General features: G+C 34.6%; 1 protein-coding gene across 2 annotated transcripts in view; it reads left to right on the top strand.

The window, feature by feature from the left end:
* The window catches only part of LOC149416797 (uncharacterized), a 542,858-nt gene that overhangs the window by 500,535 nt on the left and 22,457 nt on the right, over positions 1 to 19,866 (top strand). For both annotated transcript variants that reach the window (XM_089640969.1, XM_089640967.1), the window contains one exon: positions 18,380 to 18,587. In XM_089640969.1, the coding sequence (XP_089497095.1) occupies positions 18,380 to 18,587 (208 nt within the window). The remainder of the gene's footprint in view (positions 1 to 18,379; positions 18,588 to 19,866) is intronic.

Raw genomic sequence — 19,866 nt, 5'->3', positions numbered from 1 at the left:
AAGCATCTTGCGGTTCCCCGATAATGATGAAGTTATTATATGCCATTAGGAAATTATTTTGGTGGAGAAACAGTGGTTACCAGTGGCGACACGTGTCGGTTGTTTATCTTCAACTTGTCGAGTTAAATTTGGGGTCTCCGGTCATAACCGGTACATTCTTATCGACTCCAATAGGGAATTCTCGTGCATTTTGTAAATAATTTATTTCAATAAAGATAATTATTTTATTATGTGCCTCTTTTTTTTCTTTTTTTTTAATGCATTTTCAATTTTTTGTAGTTGTTTTAAAAATTGCGTGCTATTTCGGCTCTGAAAACGGTCATGCGCCATCTTGACCGCTACGTCACAAGTGCTACGTCACACCTTTGCCGCCGCCGCCGCCATCGGTTTGCAGGATCTACTCAGGCCGGTCAACCGCGACGTCATCGTTCGCCCTTGAACGCTTGATCAATCACCGGGCGTTCTTAGCTGCATTGAAATATTTCGTTCGCGCCTGTTTTTTAAAGTCATTACAACTTTAATAAATGATTTTTGAAAATTATAAAAACTATGTATTCTTGTGTCTGAAGTGTTTCTACATATGAATAATTAATAATAAGTGATTTTTTGGTGTGAAGAGAATTCCCTATTTAGGTTTTTTTAGCGATCAACCTTTTTATTCTGAGTATCTCACAAGACTCCCAACTGCTTCCAACCGTCTGGAACCAGTGAGACTATGGCCTCTCCAATCAGGGTAAGTTGTGAAGCGGGATGTAGTACAAACAAATGTATGGACAGACGAAATTCAAAACGGTTCGGTTAAAACAGGACTTCGCTACGCTCAGTAGATATGGCGCCATGGCTCACACAGCACGAACGATGACTCTCTTGCGCGAAAACTTCCGCCTTACGTCTCATCTCTTTGAGGGGCGATCTAGCTCCCTGCGATTATTTTTCATGAGGATATCTTAAATCATATTAATTTTTAAAGGACCAAATAGTCCTAAAAGGACTAAAAGTGGTTCTTTATACGAGTTTACAGTAAACTCATGAAAAAGAAATCTATTTAGTAGTTTACGCTTATATTTTTCATGACGTAATTAATAATTTTATTTTAATTCTGATCAAGCCAAGCGATAGAACAAGCTTCAATGTATCCATAGTATATTTTTGGTATTGATAACCTATACAGATTCGCAGTAAAGATTTATCTAAATAATGATTTCACTTATAGCTTTACTGAGAGCAGCAGGCTTCGGATGGGTACCAAAGATTAGTCTTTGAACAGTTACATAAAATTTAAAGTTTTCTCATTACATTGTAAAACCAGTTTTCGAACAGTTACATAATATTTAATCTCATTACACTGTAAAACCAGTCTTCAACCACTTACATAGTGTCTAATCTCATTAAACTGTAAAAACAGTCTAAACAATTACATAATGTTTAAAGTTTTCTCATTACATTGTAAAACCAGTATTTTAACAATGTATATTTGGTGTATAACAATCGTCCAAAGATTCTGAGTGAGCTGAAAAACAATATTCGTGCTGCTATTGCCAACATAGACACAGACATGCTGTACAAAGATTCTACTGATTTCAACTCTCCAAATGTATGACACGACAGAACGGAGGCCACCATCAGGATATTATTTTCAAGAAGTAATTTAAAAAAACTTTAAATGTACCTCTATGTAAAGGAAAAAGAAAAAGTGATATCTACAATAATTTTGTTTTATGATTTTTTTTTTAATAAGGAAGTTTAAGTTTAAGCTTTGACCAGATATAAAGTACTGTGTGTTTTTTTGTTAGTAGGTATCTAGTCCAGAGATTAGGATCTCTTCAGGAAAAGCCTTTCTTGGTAAAAGCATCCGAGCACTTGAGACTTCAGTACTTTCCAAAGAACACCTAAGTAGAATTATTCAGCGCAGTTACTACTGTTCTTACTTATATATATCAGAGACAGGCTGTGTCGGGCTTTGAGTGTTTTAAGCTCGAAGCTTCTCCACTTTTACTGAGATACCGTAACTTTATCCATCAAAATGATACTGATGTCTTCATCGTGTGCTTTTAAATGCTTTTCAGACAAATGAAAGTATTTTTATAGAATAAATTAGAGGTTTCGAGATTTTTTAATTTTACATTCAATAAAATTGTCGGCAGCAATGTCTTGTTATTCTTTTTTTTTAAATCTAATATCGTATGTGTATAGACGTTATCGAATGTTTATTGAACCTCTAATTCTGGCTTCAGGCAATTTGATATCTAAGCCATGATTAGAGTTCAATGGGGTGAGAGGGTAGTTATTCAAGCCACTGGGCGTCACGTAGCAACTAGCAAACCCACCAAGCACCACCCAACCGCCCATCATACATTTCTTCATCCCTCCGGAGAGGACGATTCATTCGGTGGCATTTGTGGAACCATGTGGCTTTTTGTAAGAGTTCTCGTAATCGATCGGTTGTAATTTTTATAGTTGAATTCCTGTTCGGTGATGTTCTCGTCAACTGCAAATAATTAGCTGCTTCAGATACTAACATGTAGCAGCTCATTAAAACACAACAAATAATAATAAAAATAATCCTCAAATTACCCTTCAATATTTTTTATTTATTTATTTTTCATGGTCTCCAAATATGTTTATCCAATTTAAATTATTAAAATCATATTACAAAAACCTTTGGAGTACCCAATACTTATTCGAAGAATTTTAAGTACCTCCTTTAAGATCTGTACATTAAAAATTCGTTAATTCAAAGCATAAAAGAAAAGTACCAATTTCTAACTGAAAACCGCACTCGACTTAAATACATTTTTCCATATCCAAAATTAAACACATCCTTTGCACAAAATTACTATATATACCAAGGAAGAACCCTTTTCAATCAACTCCCAGAGGAAATAAGAATCATAAACGACAAAAGCCAAGCTTTGAGCATTTTGAAAAAATATTTGTAAGATAAATTATCAAAAAAATGAATAGTAAATATTCTACTTAAGAAGCAACTTCTTCTCCAAATATAGTATACATATTAATAAAAAAAATAATAATAATAATGGTCTTTATCCCAGAAACTAATAACATCATGTTTTTATTTATGTATTATAGCTTCTAGTAGTACATTTTACTTACAATATTTTTTTCCTACTTCTCTTGATTCTATATGTATATCTACAATAATATAATGTACACTCCTCTTCCAACCACAAGCTAATGCTTCTCTGGAAGAGTAGTATTAAATATTGTCATTATAAATTGTAAACCTTATTTCTTATATGTACTTTTTCCTGTAATAAATAAATAAAAAAAAAAATTTAAAAAATATTAGGGAGAGGATTACAAGTTTTAGGTACACATATGAATGAAAAGGAGATTGGGGCAGTTTTACTAGTTTGGAACATGCATCAAAAGATAGTTGCTAAACAAAATCATTAAGCAGTTGAGTCACTCTGTTGATCAGCGCATTCTGATAGGCAGAAATCCTCGTTTTCGTGGCACAACAAAGTGCATAGGATTTCCCACGAGTATACTTGTTAGGCATATATAAGTTGACCTCTTTCAACATAGGTTAACTAAGTGTGGTTCCATAATTATAAAAATCTTTTCAAAAAATACTCTACTCAACTTTAAGGGGAACAAAATAGTGTCTTACTCACCAACACACCTACACTTTAAGAACAAAAACCTCAAATATACTTTTTTATACAATACCGTTTTTAAACGAAAATTAAAAATGCCATGAAAAAAACAAAATCATTATTAAAATAAAATTTTGACAATTAGCACATAAGTACACTGTAGATGGAAAAATAAACTCGAGGCTGACATCAATGCTTTGCGTACATTTTCGCGTAACCCGCTCACGAAAACATAGCATTGTTTTCTCATTATTTAAGGATGTCGCTTTAAATGACCATGCCACCAAGCGGAAAATCTTTAATAATCACCTCAAGACTTTAGAAAATTTAAGAAAAAAATTGGTTTCTTAAATCTGTTCTACAAAAATGTTGCATAGATTGAAAGCTCAAAAAATAAAGCAAATAAAGGGGATCCTTGAATATTATCGAAATATATTATTTTTCTCTTAAAATGCGACTGTTATGTTGATCAGACAGCGCGCTTCTATTCTATTATGTGTATGAACAAACGTGATTTTGGGGTGAGAATCTAATTTTTAACACCTCAGGCATCTGGCATATTCTGTCAGAATTTGTGAGAATTTCCATTTTGCAATAAAACCCAATATTTTTTAAAGTACTCGAAAACTGAAAACTGCTCTTGAAAGGTGATGAAATGGGCATTCATTTTTTTTATTAGAAATAAACATATAACTTTTGAAAAATTACAATTAGGTACAATACAAAAACATAAAAACGTTTTTAAATGGCTCACCTCACGTTTTTCGTGTAAACAGTGAACTAAAATTAATGATAACGAAAAAAAACATACACATTTTATTAGATTAATGTATTTTTTGACATGTCACATAAAAATAATTAATTGATTATAAAAAAGTTTCATAAACCTCTAGTTTCAGACATTTTAATTTGTCTGGTGGTTTTCTCTTCCTAGCACCGTTTGGATCATATTTCTCACCATTACAGTAAGGAAAATACATTGGTTGCTGTGAGACTATATGAGCCCAAAAGCGAACAAATTAGCATGAGGATTTAAATAAGGCTTAAATGTTTCCAAGTTGAACCTCCTTTAAATGATTACAATATTTAATGATTAAAATAGCATTTCTCGGCGTATTTGTTGCAAGCATTTTGAAGTGAAACTTCTTTACGCGCGTCATGCAATTTCTAGGACCGGAGTAAAACCGACTCATGACCGAAACGAAAATGCGGGTACCCCCACCACCGATTAAAGTTCATTTGATCTAGTCAAAGTTTTGAAGTAACATATAAATGCTTCTTAGCTCATCTCGACAACTGGCGTTGGTGGTGTAATGGTCAGCATAGTTGACTTCCAAGCAGTTGATCCGAGTTCGATTCTCGGCCATCGCACATTATTTTTTTGTTTTTAACGCCTTTTTCATTCAATATCTTATTTTTTAGTAGGTCAGAACATTTTTTAAAAGAAAATAATATTGCAAAATAATAAAAACACTTATCTCACTGTGATAAAACATTACTCCGCTAGAGCGCGCTTTGCGTTATTGTGTTGGATTAAAATTATTATCTAATCCGTATATTATGATAATTGTATTACATTTATTTAATTAATTTATTTATTTTGATAATATGTAATAATTTACAGAAAAAAAAATTAAAACTATCTCCCTCTGATAAAATATCCGTTCGCTAGAGCGCACTACGCGATCTTGTGTGGGATTCTATTTCTGTACATTGTACATTATTTTTAAAAATATATTATATTTTGGGTGTGATGTAGGTAACATTATAAAACATAACAAGCTCTCATATTTTCAGAACCTACATAATATAATCAATTTATGCGGCTTTGCTTACAGTTGGTGCTCAGCGTGGTTGGCTTTCAATCAGTTAAGCGAGGTTCGATTCTCGGCTGTGGCATTTTTGAAGTGAAACCTTGTTGAGGTGGGGGAGCCGCTCACGAACGTTCTCTCTCTTCTCTTCTTTCCTCTCTCTCAGACACCAGCGAACTGCGCCACGCCAAGCATCAGCTGAAACTAGAAGTTTCACTTCTGTCTTGCGTAGGCTTGACACACCCACTTTTTTTACCCAGTTCTCATACATTACCGCGTTTCAAAGTGGCTACGAGAAGTAAACGTATTTATGATATCAAACATCACACAGTTTGAAAATGGCCTTGAAAGCCGAAACAGCTGTAACAATAATAAAAACCAAAAAATACTTGCAGAACTTAATAATTATATTATTAAATTTAAAAAAATAAAAATATATTTTGACAGTTTGAAAATGGCATTGAACGCTGAAACTAACACATACCAAAAAATACTTGCACATTATTAAATTAAATTTAAAAAAAATAATGGTGTTCTACGAATTAAACACAAAAACAATAAATACCTATATCAAATATCGTTCAGATTATTTAGGTCTCGCAAAAATTATGACTCATCGCTAAATTCCTAGTACTCGTAAGTAGTCGCCTCTTTAGACAAGTCATCATAGTGTTACAGAGGTTACTGTATCGAATCATCCCCAAAACCAGCTCTAGGATCTTAATATTCCACTCGTTAACCCCTCGGGTTCTCAAAATAATTTATAATAGATATTTGATAAAAACCCGAGCTTATGTCTATCTCCTGCAAATCGGAGAGTAATGTTTCGTGTTGAAGTTTTTGCCACTCTTTTTACATAGAAAGCCGAGTGCGTTAAAATCTTTTCCTTGTAACGAGTTTCGATGGCTCTTGATAATGTGGAATAAAAGTTTGCGGCGGGAATAAAATAATATTTTTAGACCTCTTAGAATCGACGCATATTGTGTAAAGCATTTATTTTTCATACGAAAGGATATTCAATACGTTTTCAGTTATTATCAATGCATAAAACATTTTATAGTTTTCTTGAAATAAAAATAATATTTTTTACATTAACTCTAAAATAGAACTCTGAAAAAATTTTCTTAGAGCCAATGTCATCTTTGGGGATGCTTTGTGGAGGGTATTTTTAGGAAAAGGCAGGAGAGGAAATTCTGGGAAGGAAAAGTATATATGGGGTGGGTAGGAATCTGGGGTGTGTCCAGGAGTGACTGACGTATGAAACCATCCCTCCCACTGCAGTGCAAGGCGATGAGTCGAGTGAATCCGGCTGGAGAATTCGACAGGTCTCCCTCAACCAGTCTCTTCCGATCCGACCCGCCACGCAGTAGGTGGGCAAGTGCATCCGCAGCCCAAACCTGGACAAACCTCACCCCATGAACCCGGGCACCCCTGCTAAGTCACCAACCTAGTAAACCACTTGGGGTAACCTATGGCAGGGGTGTTGGTTATCAAATTAATAGTTCCCGGGGCGGCGGTACCCATACCGCCTGACAAATTGTAAGAATGCCTAAATTCGTAAAAAGTGAGATAACAAATAGAATATTACGAAAATTGTATATAAATGGTCACCTTTTAATGTGGCCCCAATGGTCGAGTGGATAAAGACGTTGTCCCTGTAAAACAGAGATCCTGGGTTGGATTCCCAGTTGATGTTTCGAGATTTCAATTTTTTTTTAGATTTGTTAGTATTATCTAGTAGACATACTAAATAAATAAAAACACAAAACATTACAGAATGCATCACGAGTAAATTAACGATAATGCTTGCCAATGTATTTTACAGGCGCGCCGGTCATTGTGATAATTATAGTCCATTGTCCATTGTCCAGTGCGTTATGAAGTTATTATAATTTTTAATTGAATTTGTTATACGGCTAAATTTGTCGCGTAAGTTAGTCTAGACTGTTATAAGTACTTCGGCCAATTTTCACAGCTAAATTGAAGCAATTGGCTTCATGAAACTGTTTTACTACTTTATTAGATTCAATTAATCTATAATTTACGATAATATTTTTTTATTGGCCTTAATTTTGGATTGTGGTATTACTAAGTTACAACCATTCATTTATATAGTAGTTACTCCCAGTTATAACTCTATTTTCTATCGATGGAATCAGTTTTTTCTATCAGAGGAATACTGTGTTTGTTATATGGGTACTTTAATAGAAGGTGCTCCGAAGAACTAGCCTCTTCGACCCAGTGCGCCCCGAGAGATAGTCAAACGCTTGCACAGCATTTATACGCTAGGGTGTATCAAAAAAACTTTTTTATGAAAATTCTAAATTTCAGGTTGATAAAAAATTGTCTCTATGGACCCACAACCAAATGTAACACAATAAATGGAAACAATCGAAAAACATTTAGGTCTCCCGAACTAAAATTTATAATGTTCTTTAAAAAAAAATTAACTCATTACAAAAATAGGTATGTGAAAAACAGTATAGTTAGTCACTTTAAAAAAAATCTGTTAGACGTCTCGTTCCCTGGCACCACTGATACTATTTTATGAAATTAATTTAAGTTTTAACATACATTAGAGCAAATTGTTTTGTATACATACTTTTATTTCACACCATTTTGTTTAAATTTTTCAACTTGGAACAAATATATTTTTTAAGCAAATTATGTACTTAGATCTCTGGTGGGATACCTAAATGTTTTTCAATTGGTTCATTCTTCTTCTTCTTTATGTGCCGTATCAGGTCCCCCCGACGTTGGCGATCACTCTTGAAAATGTCTCTTTGTCTTGCGCTGCCCGGAATAGCTCCTCCACACTTCTAATACCGGTCCACTCTCGTATGTTTCGCAGCCAAGACATTTGTCTCCTACCAGGCCCTCTGCGACCCTCTATCTTGCCTTTCAATATTAACTGGAGCAAGTGATACTTCTCCCCTCGAAGTACATGACCCAGATATGAAATTTTCGTGATTTTTATTAATCTAAGCAGTTCTCTCTCTGCTCTAGCCCGCCTGAGAATTTCTGTGTTGGTGATCATGTCGGTCCATGGGACTTTGAGTATTCTCCGGTGAAGCCACATTTCAAAAGCCTCTAACCTGTTCATGGTATTTACTTTCAAGGTCCATGTTTCACATCCATACAACAAGACCGACCACACATAACATTTTAGCATTCTCTGCCTTAGTTTTAAGCTGATATTATCATTGCAGAAGAGGGATTTCATTTTAATGAACGCAGTTTTTGCTGCTTCAATTCTGCACCTAACCTCTACATCTGGGTCAAGAGTCTCCGTGCGAATACTGCCAAGGTATCTAAATCTTTCGACCTTTTCGACATTGCAACCATTTAACTGTATCACTGATTCAGAGTGATCTAGTCGTCCAAAAGTCATCCATTTTGTTTTATTGACGTTGATTGTTAGGCCCAGTTGCTCACCAGCATTATTAACAAGATTTAATAGGTCTTGGAGGTCATCGATACAGTCAGCTAGTAATACAGTATCATCTGCGTATCTTATGTTATTAATGACAACTCCGTTGATCTTAAGACCCTTCTCAGTATTACTTAGGGCTCTTTTAAAGACATAGTTGGAATAGAGATTAAACAATAGTGGCGACAGGATACAGCCTTGTCGTACTCCACGCTGAATGGCAATTGCATTAGATCTCTCATTCCCATGTCTTATTTCTGCTGTTTGGAACCAATACAGGTTTTTTATGAAATTCTGGTCTTTGGTGTCAACGTTACAATCCGCAAGCATTTTCATTAGGTCAGCATGTTTTACCCTGTCAAATGCCTTTTCGTAGTCAATAAAACAGGCAAAAACTTCCTTTCTTTGGTCACGACACTTTTGCAATAGTACATCGATAGACAATAATGCCTCACGCGTCCCAAACGCATTTCTGAAGCCAAACTGGGTGTCATCCAAGTCCTGCTCGCACTTATTGCGTATCCTGCCATGTATTATTTTGAGGAATAATTTAAGGACATGGCTCATCAGGCTTATTAATCGATAGTCACTGCACTTCTTAGGGTATTGTTTTTTAGGCAATGTCACGAAGGTGGATTTTAGCCAATCTTGGGCTATATTCCCTGTGTCGTATATAGAATTAAATAACCTCAACAGGTAGTCAACATTTTCATCATTAAAGAGCTTCAACACCTCAATTGGAATATCGTCTGGTCCGCACGCTTTTCTATTGTCTGAAGTCTTTATCGCATGAAGAATTTCTGATTTTAAAATCGATGGTCCATGCAATTGATCATTGGGAATATTAATGTCAGGTCTAATATCTTTGAATGTATGATGAATATACTTTTCCCATGTTTGTAAAATATCTTTTTCATCCAATATTAATTTATTGGAATCGTCAACTAAACATGATGGAGTAATTCTTCTAGAAGTGCCTGTAATTTCCTTAAATTTTTTGTGAAGTTTGAATGCATTGTGACTACGACTGTACGATTCTAGTTCTTCACACTGTGACTTCATCCATTCTTCTTTGGCTTTTTTAATTTCACGTCTAATCGTTCTTTGTAAGTTTTTATATTGTGTCTCATTATGTTTGTGTTTACGTCTCTCATCCATTAAGTTCAAAATGTGGTCAGTCATCCAATTCTTTTTTTCTAATTTGCTTATCAACTTTCAAATTTGCATCACAGGTTTCACGTATAACTGACTTAAGGTTATCCCATTGTGTTTGTATTTCTATCGATGGATCACAAGGGAGTAGCCTAATATTATCGTTCAAAGTCTGAGATACCCTATTTCTGACCACTTCTTCATGGAGTTTCGAGATTTCCATTTAATTTTGGTTTCGGGCTTTTTTATTTGTTTTAAGCGTAAAACAATATCGGCAGTTAACAAAACATGGTCAGAACCAATGTCCGCACCAGGGTACGTGGTGACTCTCTTTACGGAGTTCCTGAATCTATGGTCTACTAACACATAGTCAATTTGGTTCCTGACAATATCATAGATTGTTCCATCCTGGGGTGATCTCCACGTATAAAGCCTTCTTTTCGGGAGTTTAAACCAGGTATTTAATACAACCATATTTTTACCCTGGCAGAATTCATATAGTCTATCACCTCTTTGATTGCTTATGCCTAAGCCATATTCACCAACTATATGAGAGCGGCGACCTTCACCAATTTTGGCATTTAAGTCTCCAATGACAAAATTGACTTCTCCTCCTTTCAAACTTTGCAATGTACTGGATAGTGAGTCATAAAAAGATTCCACATCACCATCATATCTCACTTCCGCTGTTGGTGCATACACTTGAATAATATTCATGTTGAGGGTTGACAGTGTAATTGTAATAATATTATTCTGTCCGAGATGGGTACAAAATTCTTAACAAATTTTACATACTTCTCCATGACAAATACAGCAACTCCGTTTCGACGGTTTCTGTCCTGTGGGTCACTTCCTGAGTAGTATAGATTTCCCTTCTCATGTTGGTGTATGCCGCTGCCAGTCCATCTCAGTTCACTAATTCCAAGAATATCTACTTTTAATCTTTCCATTTCCTGTATTGCATTATCCAATTTACCGCTGTATAAACTTCTTACATTCCATGTTCCTAGTCTTATTTTTGAATTCACTATTTTGAGCCGGGAGATTCTTCGCACCCCTGGCCCATTTAAGGGCCGCCCGGGACTCATTGGTTGGTTTCTCTCCATAGTGATATGCTGGGAAAAGATACTGGAGTGGTTTCCCATTGCCTTCTCCAGGGATTTTTCTGTAGGGGTTGCCTTCCCTTAGCTGAGCTGATCCGGTTTTATGGCGCCGGAAACTCGCCATTCGCCCTCTCCTTATCAGCTACGACCATGATGTTAGGGTCAGTGGTCATATTGCCCGGGACTCGCGGGATCATAAAGACCACTCTAGGACGCTAAGGAGTAGGACTTACTGGAAATGTTGCTGATGTTATTGCAAGATGGCGTATCACGGTATTTTATAGGCCCACATCCCCCAGCAGGAAAATGTTCCACCGTGGCCTTTCCAGTCATTGAGCCCCTATTGGTTCATTAATTGTGGTTTATCTGGGTTTATGGAGACAACTTTTTATCAACTTGAAATTTTGAATTTCCAAAAATATTTTTTTTCGATGCACCCTATTCTATTGGGAATGTACAGTTTTTGTGCTCAACACCTTGGTCGTGGAATCATTTTCGGGTTATCGTGTTTACTCCTCCTACTGTACTTAGGAGCCTCTTGAAGAAATAAGTCTACTTCCTTTCAAAAAGACTCTCCACTAGTGTTAAAAAAATAGATCAACAAAAATTGTACCTAACATTTTTTAAAGTAAGCGTATTTGAAATGCCCCATAACTCATGGTGAAAATATTTTCGTTGTAAGTACTAAAAATTTCGTACAAACTGTTCAAATTTTAAGAAGCCAGAGCTCACCGTTTGGAAGTTATTGCTTAGACAAAAATCGATTTTATATTTTATTTAAACTCTGACATTTTTTTCGGTTTCACTGTCCATATTTAAAAAGAGCATCATATCAATAATATAAACTTCAATTCACACTCACACATACAAAAGCGTATACACCACACACGTCGTCTGGTTATTACTAAATATAAATACCACATATAAGACATTACAAGGAAACATATCATGGGTACCTGTGATATCCTGTGATGTGAAATATTAAATATATTTCAAAACTGTAACCAATGTACTGTTTATTTCTATAGTATAAAAAATAAAGACCTATCACTTTTCCAAAATTACAGACGCTTTACCGTTTTCAGTTTAAAATTCTGAGAGGAAGAGACAAATAACAGATTTCTGCTTTATAGTTGGGATTATTCATCGGGGGCTATAAATAACAGTAGTTTGAATCGGTACCTACCTAGTGAACAAAGTTTGATAAATTACAGCACGTGGCATATCACGTATTGAAACGTGGTGGGAATTACGATGGAAAATTATCGATTTGAAATGCTTTTTCTCTTCTGTCTTCTGACTTGAGTCTTTATCAAAATAAAACAAATTACAAAGTTATGAAAAAGGCACGAAAACAAATATTACGTTGATTTTTTCAATATACCTTTAAATGGATATTACAAAGCTCCATAGATCATTGGTGTGTAATTATATATCGAATCACCGTTTGATAAAGAATGTAGTGTATGAATAAAACCGCTGCACCAAGGAGAAAATATGGCACATAGGAAAAGGGAGAGGAATCACCGCGCTTTTGTAGAACATATCTCTTCTCGGTGCTGGTTGATTTTTACTACTTAAGTACTAAGATAATAATGTATTTTCATTGTAGTGCTAAATGTACCTACTTAATATTGTAACAGTTTGGTTTAATTAGATATTGACTATTTAAAATTCATTTGAACAATGCTCTCGTATAAAATTTCCACATAAATTTTCGTGAATTAATTACATTATCTATGCTTTATTTATGTCGGTCCAATTGACTGGCAAAATCTTTTATCTGTCTTTGGGTAGTTTTGCCTTTGGTCCCGAGAGGAACGGAAACCTTTTCTGAAAATAGCTTTGAATAGAAATGTGGATCTTTACCTAGCCGATACCATTATCCAGTGTTTTTTGTAGAAAAAAATATACCATTATCCAGTGCTTTTGTTGTACAAAAAATGAGCCGGAACTCCCACTGTACCAGAGTAGAATCTTAACGTTAGTGGGTTTTGTAATGGGTGAGAATAATTGCGAATGACAACGCTTATCAGGATACATAAGATTATACTCTCCTTCATAATTCACATTCCTAGTCGAAAATAAGTGCTAGATCTTTTATATGAGTTAGGCGATAAAAAAACACCGTTGAATATTATATAACTGGCTTTGATGGTACAAAATATATCTGCCCTGTTGAAAGTCGTGCCTTCAACAGGATAGCTATGAGTAAATATTATAATTTATAATGTTCCTTAGAATATTAAGTAGTCTTTAAATTACACTGTTTTCTAATTTAAGAAAAAACACTTTATTAATATAACTGTAAATAAAATCTATTTAATTTACTTGTAAATAAGAGTGTCCCGGTTTGTTTTTTAAACAAATCTACAGTTTGATTCCGAGTTTGGTGAAATTTTGTACACTTGACCTTCAAAACAAGATGAAGTTCATTATCGATATGCGATTTCGACAAAACCACCCCAAAACCATTTTTCCATTGAAAGGAGAATTTTGATACTTCTTGATAAAGTTTTGCGTTTGAAGAATTTATATTAAGAAAAATACATTCTACGTCTGAGTTAAAAAAAAAACTAGAGAAAAGCCCGGACAACTACGGGGATTTCAGCTAGTAATTAATTTATTTTTAATAAAAGCTTTAAGAGGAAGCTACAAGCCAACAATGTGTATATTCTTGGTATACCTTATATCGTAGGTAATAGGCATTAAAATCACTTGATAAAAGGAGTCTAGAAACGTTCGATTTTTAGCCAAAAACTGGTTTTTACTTATTTTGTAAATAATTTTATGAGAAAGCAAAAAGTTAATGAAGTGAAACTGTCACATCTCAGCTATAAAACTGTATTTTTTAAATGTTGTTACCTTTATGCGTTCATACATTTCTATTGAAAAAATATTTTTTGTAGTAGTTTGCATTTATATTTTTTATTGAGTAATTTATTTTTTATTTGTATTCTACTCAACCGAAACGATAGGAAAACCTTCAATTTAACTAAAGCATATTTTTTGGTTTTCATAATGTACACCAATTCGTTATAAAGATTAATCAAAATAGTGATTTGGCATTAAGCTTCTCCTCAAGCAAAGTTGAACAAACCCCTTGAAATATATGGCGGAACGTCGTTCCTGTGCGTTACCACCACATAATAAGCACTGTCAATACCTACATAACTTCTTATTAATCTCAAATAAATACCCTTGTCAAAATCAGTCTCCAACCGATATAATATTGGCTTTTTATTATGTAGGTACCGTAACAAAAACGCCCGGTTTGCGGCTCCAATAAGGGTATCAAAAAAAAGATACATTAAATTCTTTTTCTTTACTAGAAACAAAAAATATCAAATTGAATTGCCTCTTTTGGAAAACAATTTACTAAATTACTAGATGGTTGAAGGTCGGGTGGGTGTATCAAACAATGCCTAGTCATTACTTGCTCATATTATCAGAAAAATAAAATTCGTTACATATTTCTTACTTTACCCACGCATCAATCAAATAACATTATTATCAATGGCGTGCGGATATTTTTTAGATGTTCTAAATATATATATATTTCTTTATTAGAGAAACTAGGTATGTATTATCACGGAGAAAACTTACTGATTAAAATATTGCTAATTTATTAAGAATCTCTTCAAATTATTCGTCATCCGGTTAAAAACGGGATTGCAGACACTTAACGAATGAATTGATAGGTTTCCTGATAAACTTTTAGTAAAATACCAATGAATTGTCATGATGCGGAACACGTTTTCACAAAATTTTTCGCATTTCGTCATTATATATTATTAAGATAAACGCAGGTGTATGAACACGTGTTATTACTGATATTATTACGAATTTACTAAAAGTTTATCAAGAAATGGCTTGCAGTCGCATTTTTAAGCGGATTACCAATAATTTTTCAGTTTTTTAATAAATCGACCAATCTCATTTTTCTTATAGGTATCGGGATAAAGTCTGATATCCTTAATGTCGCGCTAGTGAAAGACCGCCAATCAAATCGAAACGTTGTTGTGATGGCTTTAGCCGTTTTTGGTGACCAGTATTTCACAACCTTCCTCTACTCCATCTCCTTCCCTTCCCCACTCCCTTCAGCCTGATACAAAGCTGATGGTTCATTTTAATTTTATGGGATCCATTTTATAGCGTAGGTCCAAAGATTTTCTAAGTATCTTGCATGAAAATACTGCTAATTTGGTTTCTTATTTTAGGGGTAATCACCACGTTGCTTAATCGTAGATAACTATTCTTAAGTTGTCCTATTTAGTGAAGTTAATATTTTTTATTAAATTATCGAAATTTTTCGGTATGTGAAATTCTAAAAAATGCATCGCACGCCCCTGTTGCCAACCAGCCTGTGGTTATTTAAGCGAACACATTTTTTTATAAATCATTACACTATAGCCACGATTGAGTAAACAGTGATGATGGATTGAGAATCCATCATGATAAACCTACAATATTTAATACAATTGTTCGACTGACTTGCGGTCGCTTTCACCAATTTAACTGAATGGTTATTAAGTTGAAATGTAACTCAAACACACAACTTCAGGTCATGGTGGAAAATAAAAAAGATTGACTTTTGTTTGTGCAAACCTAACCTAACCTGACCTTTAATTGACTAGACTATGCTATCATAATGCATTTTTCAATTTCATTAATAAAACAAAATCTACGAAATGAAATGGAATAGGCTTTGTAAATGTCTTTACACAAACAAAAGCTAATCTATTACAGTCATCACCGTGACTGAAATGATACATATAGGCTTTGTAAATGTCTTTACACAAACAAAAGCTAATCTATTACAGTCATCACCGTGACTGAAATGGTACCTATAGGCTTTGTAAATGTCTTTACACAAACAAAAGCTAATCTATTACAGTCATCACCGTGACTGAAATGGTACCTATAGGCTTTGTAAATGTCTTTACACAAACAAAAGCTAATCTATTAAAGTCATCACCGTGATTGAAATGGTACCTATAGGCTTTGTAAATATCTTAAACAAACAAAAGCTAATCTATTATAGTCATCACCGTGGCTAAAATGGTACCTATGGGCTTTGTAAATGATTTTGCACAAACCAAAGCTACAATATTACAGTCGTCACAGTGACTGAAAAGGTATACACTTTGTAAATGAATGGTTTTACACAAACAAAAGCCACCCTATTACAGTTGTCACTGTGACTTAACTGGTACAGGCTTAGAGGAATGTATATTTATATATTTACTCCAAGGGCATAATTAATAGTTTTACACTAACAAAAGCTACTCTATTACAGTCATCGCTGTGACTGAAATGGTACAGGCTTTGTTATAATGCTTCCCGGTGTCTAGGGGTTCCAGACCTGAGTTAGCAACGAAACTGTAGAACGCAATTGCAATTTTGGTGGTGTACTATTGTAGAATCAAAGACTCTGTACTTTACGACTAGCTTTAGAGAGGCTAACTCAACTTATGTATGAGTCACCTTGAACATAATAAATTAAATAGTTAAAAAGTACCCAACATATTTTTTTATTTATTTATTTAATACGTCATGTTACATTATTTTGAAATTTACATAAAGTAGATATAATGAATCACCATACTAGGCGGCTGCCTGTTTCATGGTGACCAATTATATTATAAATACATTCTCAGTGGAATATTTAACAAATCCTAACGTCGTATTAAAATAATTCCTAAATTTAAAAAAAAATCGCATTTGCTCAGCGAACCGATTTTACTTTCCGAGAAAAACCCTTGTGAAGTTTTAAAAAAATCTTAGAAACTGTTTGTCTTCCACGTAGACTCTCATCGTTATAATGGCGACAAAAAATTTCCTTATTTTTTCAGCTTCATTGTGCGAGGAATTTTCCTGGTAAAATATTATCACCAATTTAATCGATGATTTTGGGCGTCACCTAATTAATTTGATAATGTAGTTTTAGTAATTAAATACATTTTTAGAATTCCGTCCAATTATGTCGTCAATCAAGTTTTATGTTCGGAAAGTTTGATGTTCGTTCGAAGTCGTGTACGCCGAATTAATAATGAATTGATTGAATTAAATTCAATCGATTGAACAAACTTTGACGGAGTAAGTATATATAATTTTATGTATTTTATTTTCCTAACGCAGACCCTTGCAAAATCACGGAATATTATAATTGCAGCTGTGATTTGTGAAGTAAAAAGAATGTTATAAAATATTTTCCTTTAAAAAAAAATGATATGGTCAATTTTTCTTTAGATAATCATATTTTAGTTGATAAATTATTAAAGTGACGATCATAAATTAATCTTTTGACTAAACACTGTTAGTAAAAATCACTAAATCCGTCAAAAATTTAAACATTAATATGTAGATACGAAATTCAAATATAGAATTATTGTTAAAATTAAAATATTTTATTTTTGTATTCGGAAATTCTATTCATACTATTAGTTCATATTTTTAAAATAACACTTAAATTCAAAGCGAATTTTAATCCATTGATTGAACGATTTGATGAAACGGCGATGTTTTAGTTTTAGGTCGTGCGTGCGTGATATATTTATATTACTTACATCTTTTTTGAAATACAACAGAAAAATGGTATCCAACATTTTTTGGAGAAGAAAATTTGGAAAAAAATCGAAAAAGCGAAGTTTGGTGAAAAACTTTTCTAAATTGTTATACGTTGATTAGCTTTTGGATTCCACTACAGAATATTAGAACTTGGCTTTTATTTCAGTATAGACATTATGGGACTAACTACCATATATATTCCTCTCTGCCCAGAATACTAATGATGGGAAATAATTATACCCAGTCAGTGGACATTTTCAATTTATCACCAAAAAATACAAAACTTTGTTACTGAGGCAGTGTTTAATAACCATGTATGTTGTAAAAACCCCTAAAAAGTGCGATAATAAATAAATACTCTATTTTCATTTCATTGTATTGTTGAATTGATTTCAAATTTTCCCATAATTTTAGCCCTTTTTAATTTTATTAATTTTCATAAACAGAAAGACAAACATTCCCGAGTTACGAATAACCAGGCAATATTTGAAAAACTCCTACTCAAATCATTGTAAGCGGAAGATGTAGCTTGCGCAGTGATAGATGATTAGCTAGGAGATGAATTGAACCCACGACGCCTGGGTGGGTTGTCAACTGAGCCACTAACCGATAGAATTGATTGATCAGTTTTGTAGTATTTAAGTAAGATAAAATATTGTACAAATAATAAAAATAAAAAAAAAATTGTTCCAGAAACACGTGGATGCGTCTGGTAGGAAACGAGGGTGGCGTGGGCGCGCGCTGGACGGCACTGTTAGGCGTGGCGCGTGCTGCGCGTGCTGACACTGGCGTGTTCAGTTGCCAGGCTGCCGTTAGGGGCCGCCAACAGTGCCGAGAACTGCGGCTTCACGTGTTGGCCCCCGAGGTTCGGCTTGCACCCATGAGCGTCACAGCGCATAAGGTAACTAACACCCTACCGAACGAACCTAACCTCACTTAATCTAATCTTAATAATCTAACCTAACCCAACCAAGCCTCTACTAGCAGATTAATTGCTGAATGGTTACTAAATGATCATTGAAGAAGAAGATAATATTAATAAATCTAAACGAAACAGAACAAGACACAGAAAATAAAAAATGTATCCGTTGCAACTGGGATATTATTATTAATTCTCAATTAAGATATGAGGTCAACAAAAATTACGCGAAATAATCAGGCATCATGACCGAGTGGTTAGAGGCGTTGTCCCGGTAAGACAGAGATCCTGGGTTCGATTTATTTTCTGTGTCTTGTTCTGTTTCATGTTTCGTTTAAGTTTATTAATAATATCTTTTCTACAATGATTTAATATTACATTGTTTTTTTTATATTAACTCCACACAGGAGGCCGTGAAGAAAATAATTTCCCTCAGGGCCTATGTCATCTTTGGGAATGCTGTGTGGAGGGTCTATTTGTGGAGAGGAAGGAGTGAACATGGGTCTTGAAGAGTCCCATGTTGTAGGAGGGAGGAAACACAGAGGCCGGCAGTTCGTTCCACAGCCGAGCTGTTGAACTTAAGAACGAATCGTAGAAGCGATCCGTTCTCACGTGACAAATGTCAACCATGTACAAATTTTGGGCGCGCGTTTGGCGTGTATCCCGACTACGCACCGGTGCCGAAGGGATCAATGACGCTAGTTCCTCAGAGCATCTTCCATTGTAATATCGATAGAACAAGGACAGCATACCTACCTGACGCCTGTGCTCTAAAGATTGCAGTCCGTTTGTTAAGATTGGGGAATCTATCAAACGGACCGCCCGTTTTTGCACAGAGTCAAGGGTTTTTTTCAGGTATTTAGGGGCTCCGGACAAGAGATAGCTGCCAAATTCGACAGTAGGGCGCACTTGCGATTTGTACAGGGTCAGCAGTTGTGAACTATTAAAGTATCTGCGGGCCCTGTACAGTACGCCCAGCTTCTGAGAGGCCAACTTTACTCTGGCTTCGATGGAGCCCCCGTACCTGAGCTGGTCACTTATAATTACACCAAGCATATCAATGGAAGGCACGTTCGGAAGATTGCTTCCGCTGAAGGAGACTAGATTATCATTTGGATCCCTTTTAGACGTAATCAGACAGGATTGGGTCTTTGAAACATTAAATTCGATGAGATTATTTTTACCCCAGGAGGAAATACTCTCCAGATTGGTTGGTATAACCTTCGAAATTTATTCCAATAAATTAAAGATTACTTATAGG

This window comes from Hesperophylax consimilis, chromosome 16 (assembly GCF_061612785.1).
Source record: "Hesperophylax consimilis isolate HC1 chromosome 16, BYU_Hcon_1.0, whole genome shotgun sequence".
Lineage (NCBI taxonomy): Eukaryota > Metazoa > Arthropoda > Insecta > Trichoptera > Limnephilidae > Hesperophylax > Hesperophylax consimilis.
This window is presented reverse-complemented; position numbering and strand designations above follow the sequence as displayed.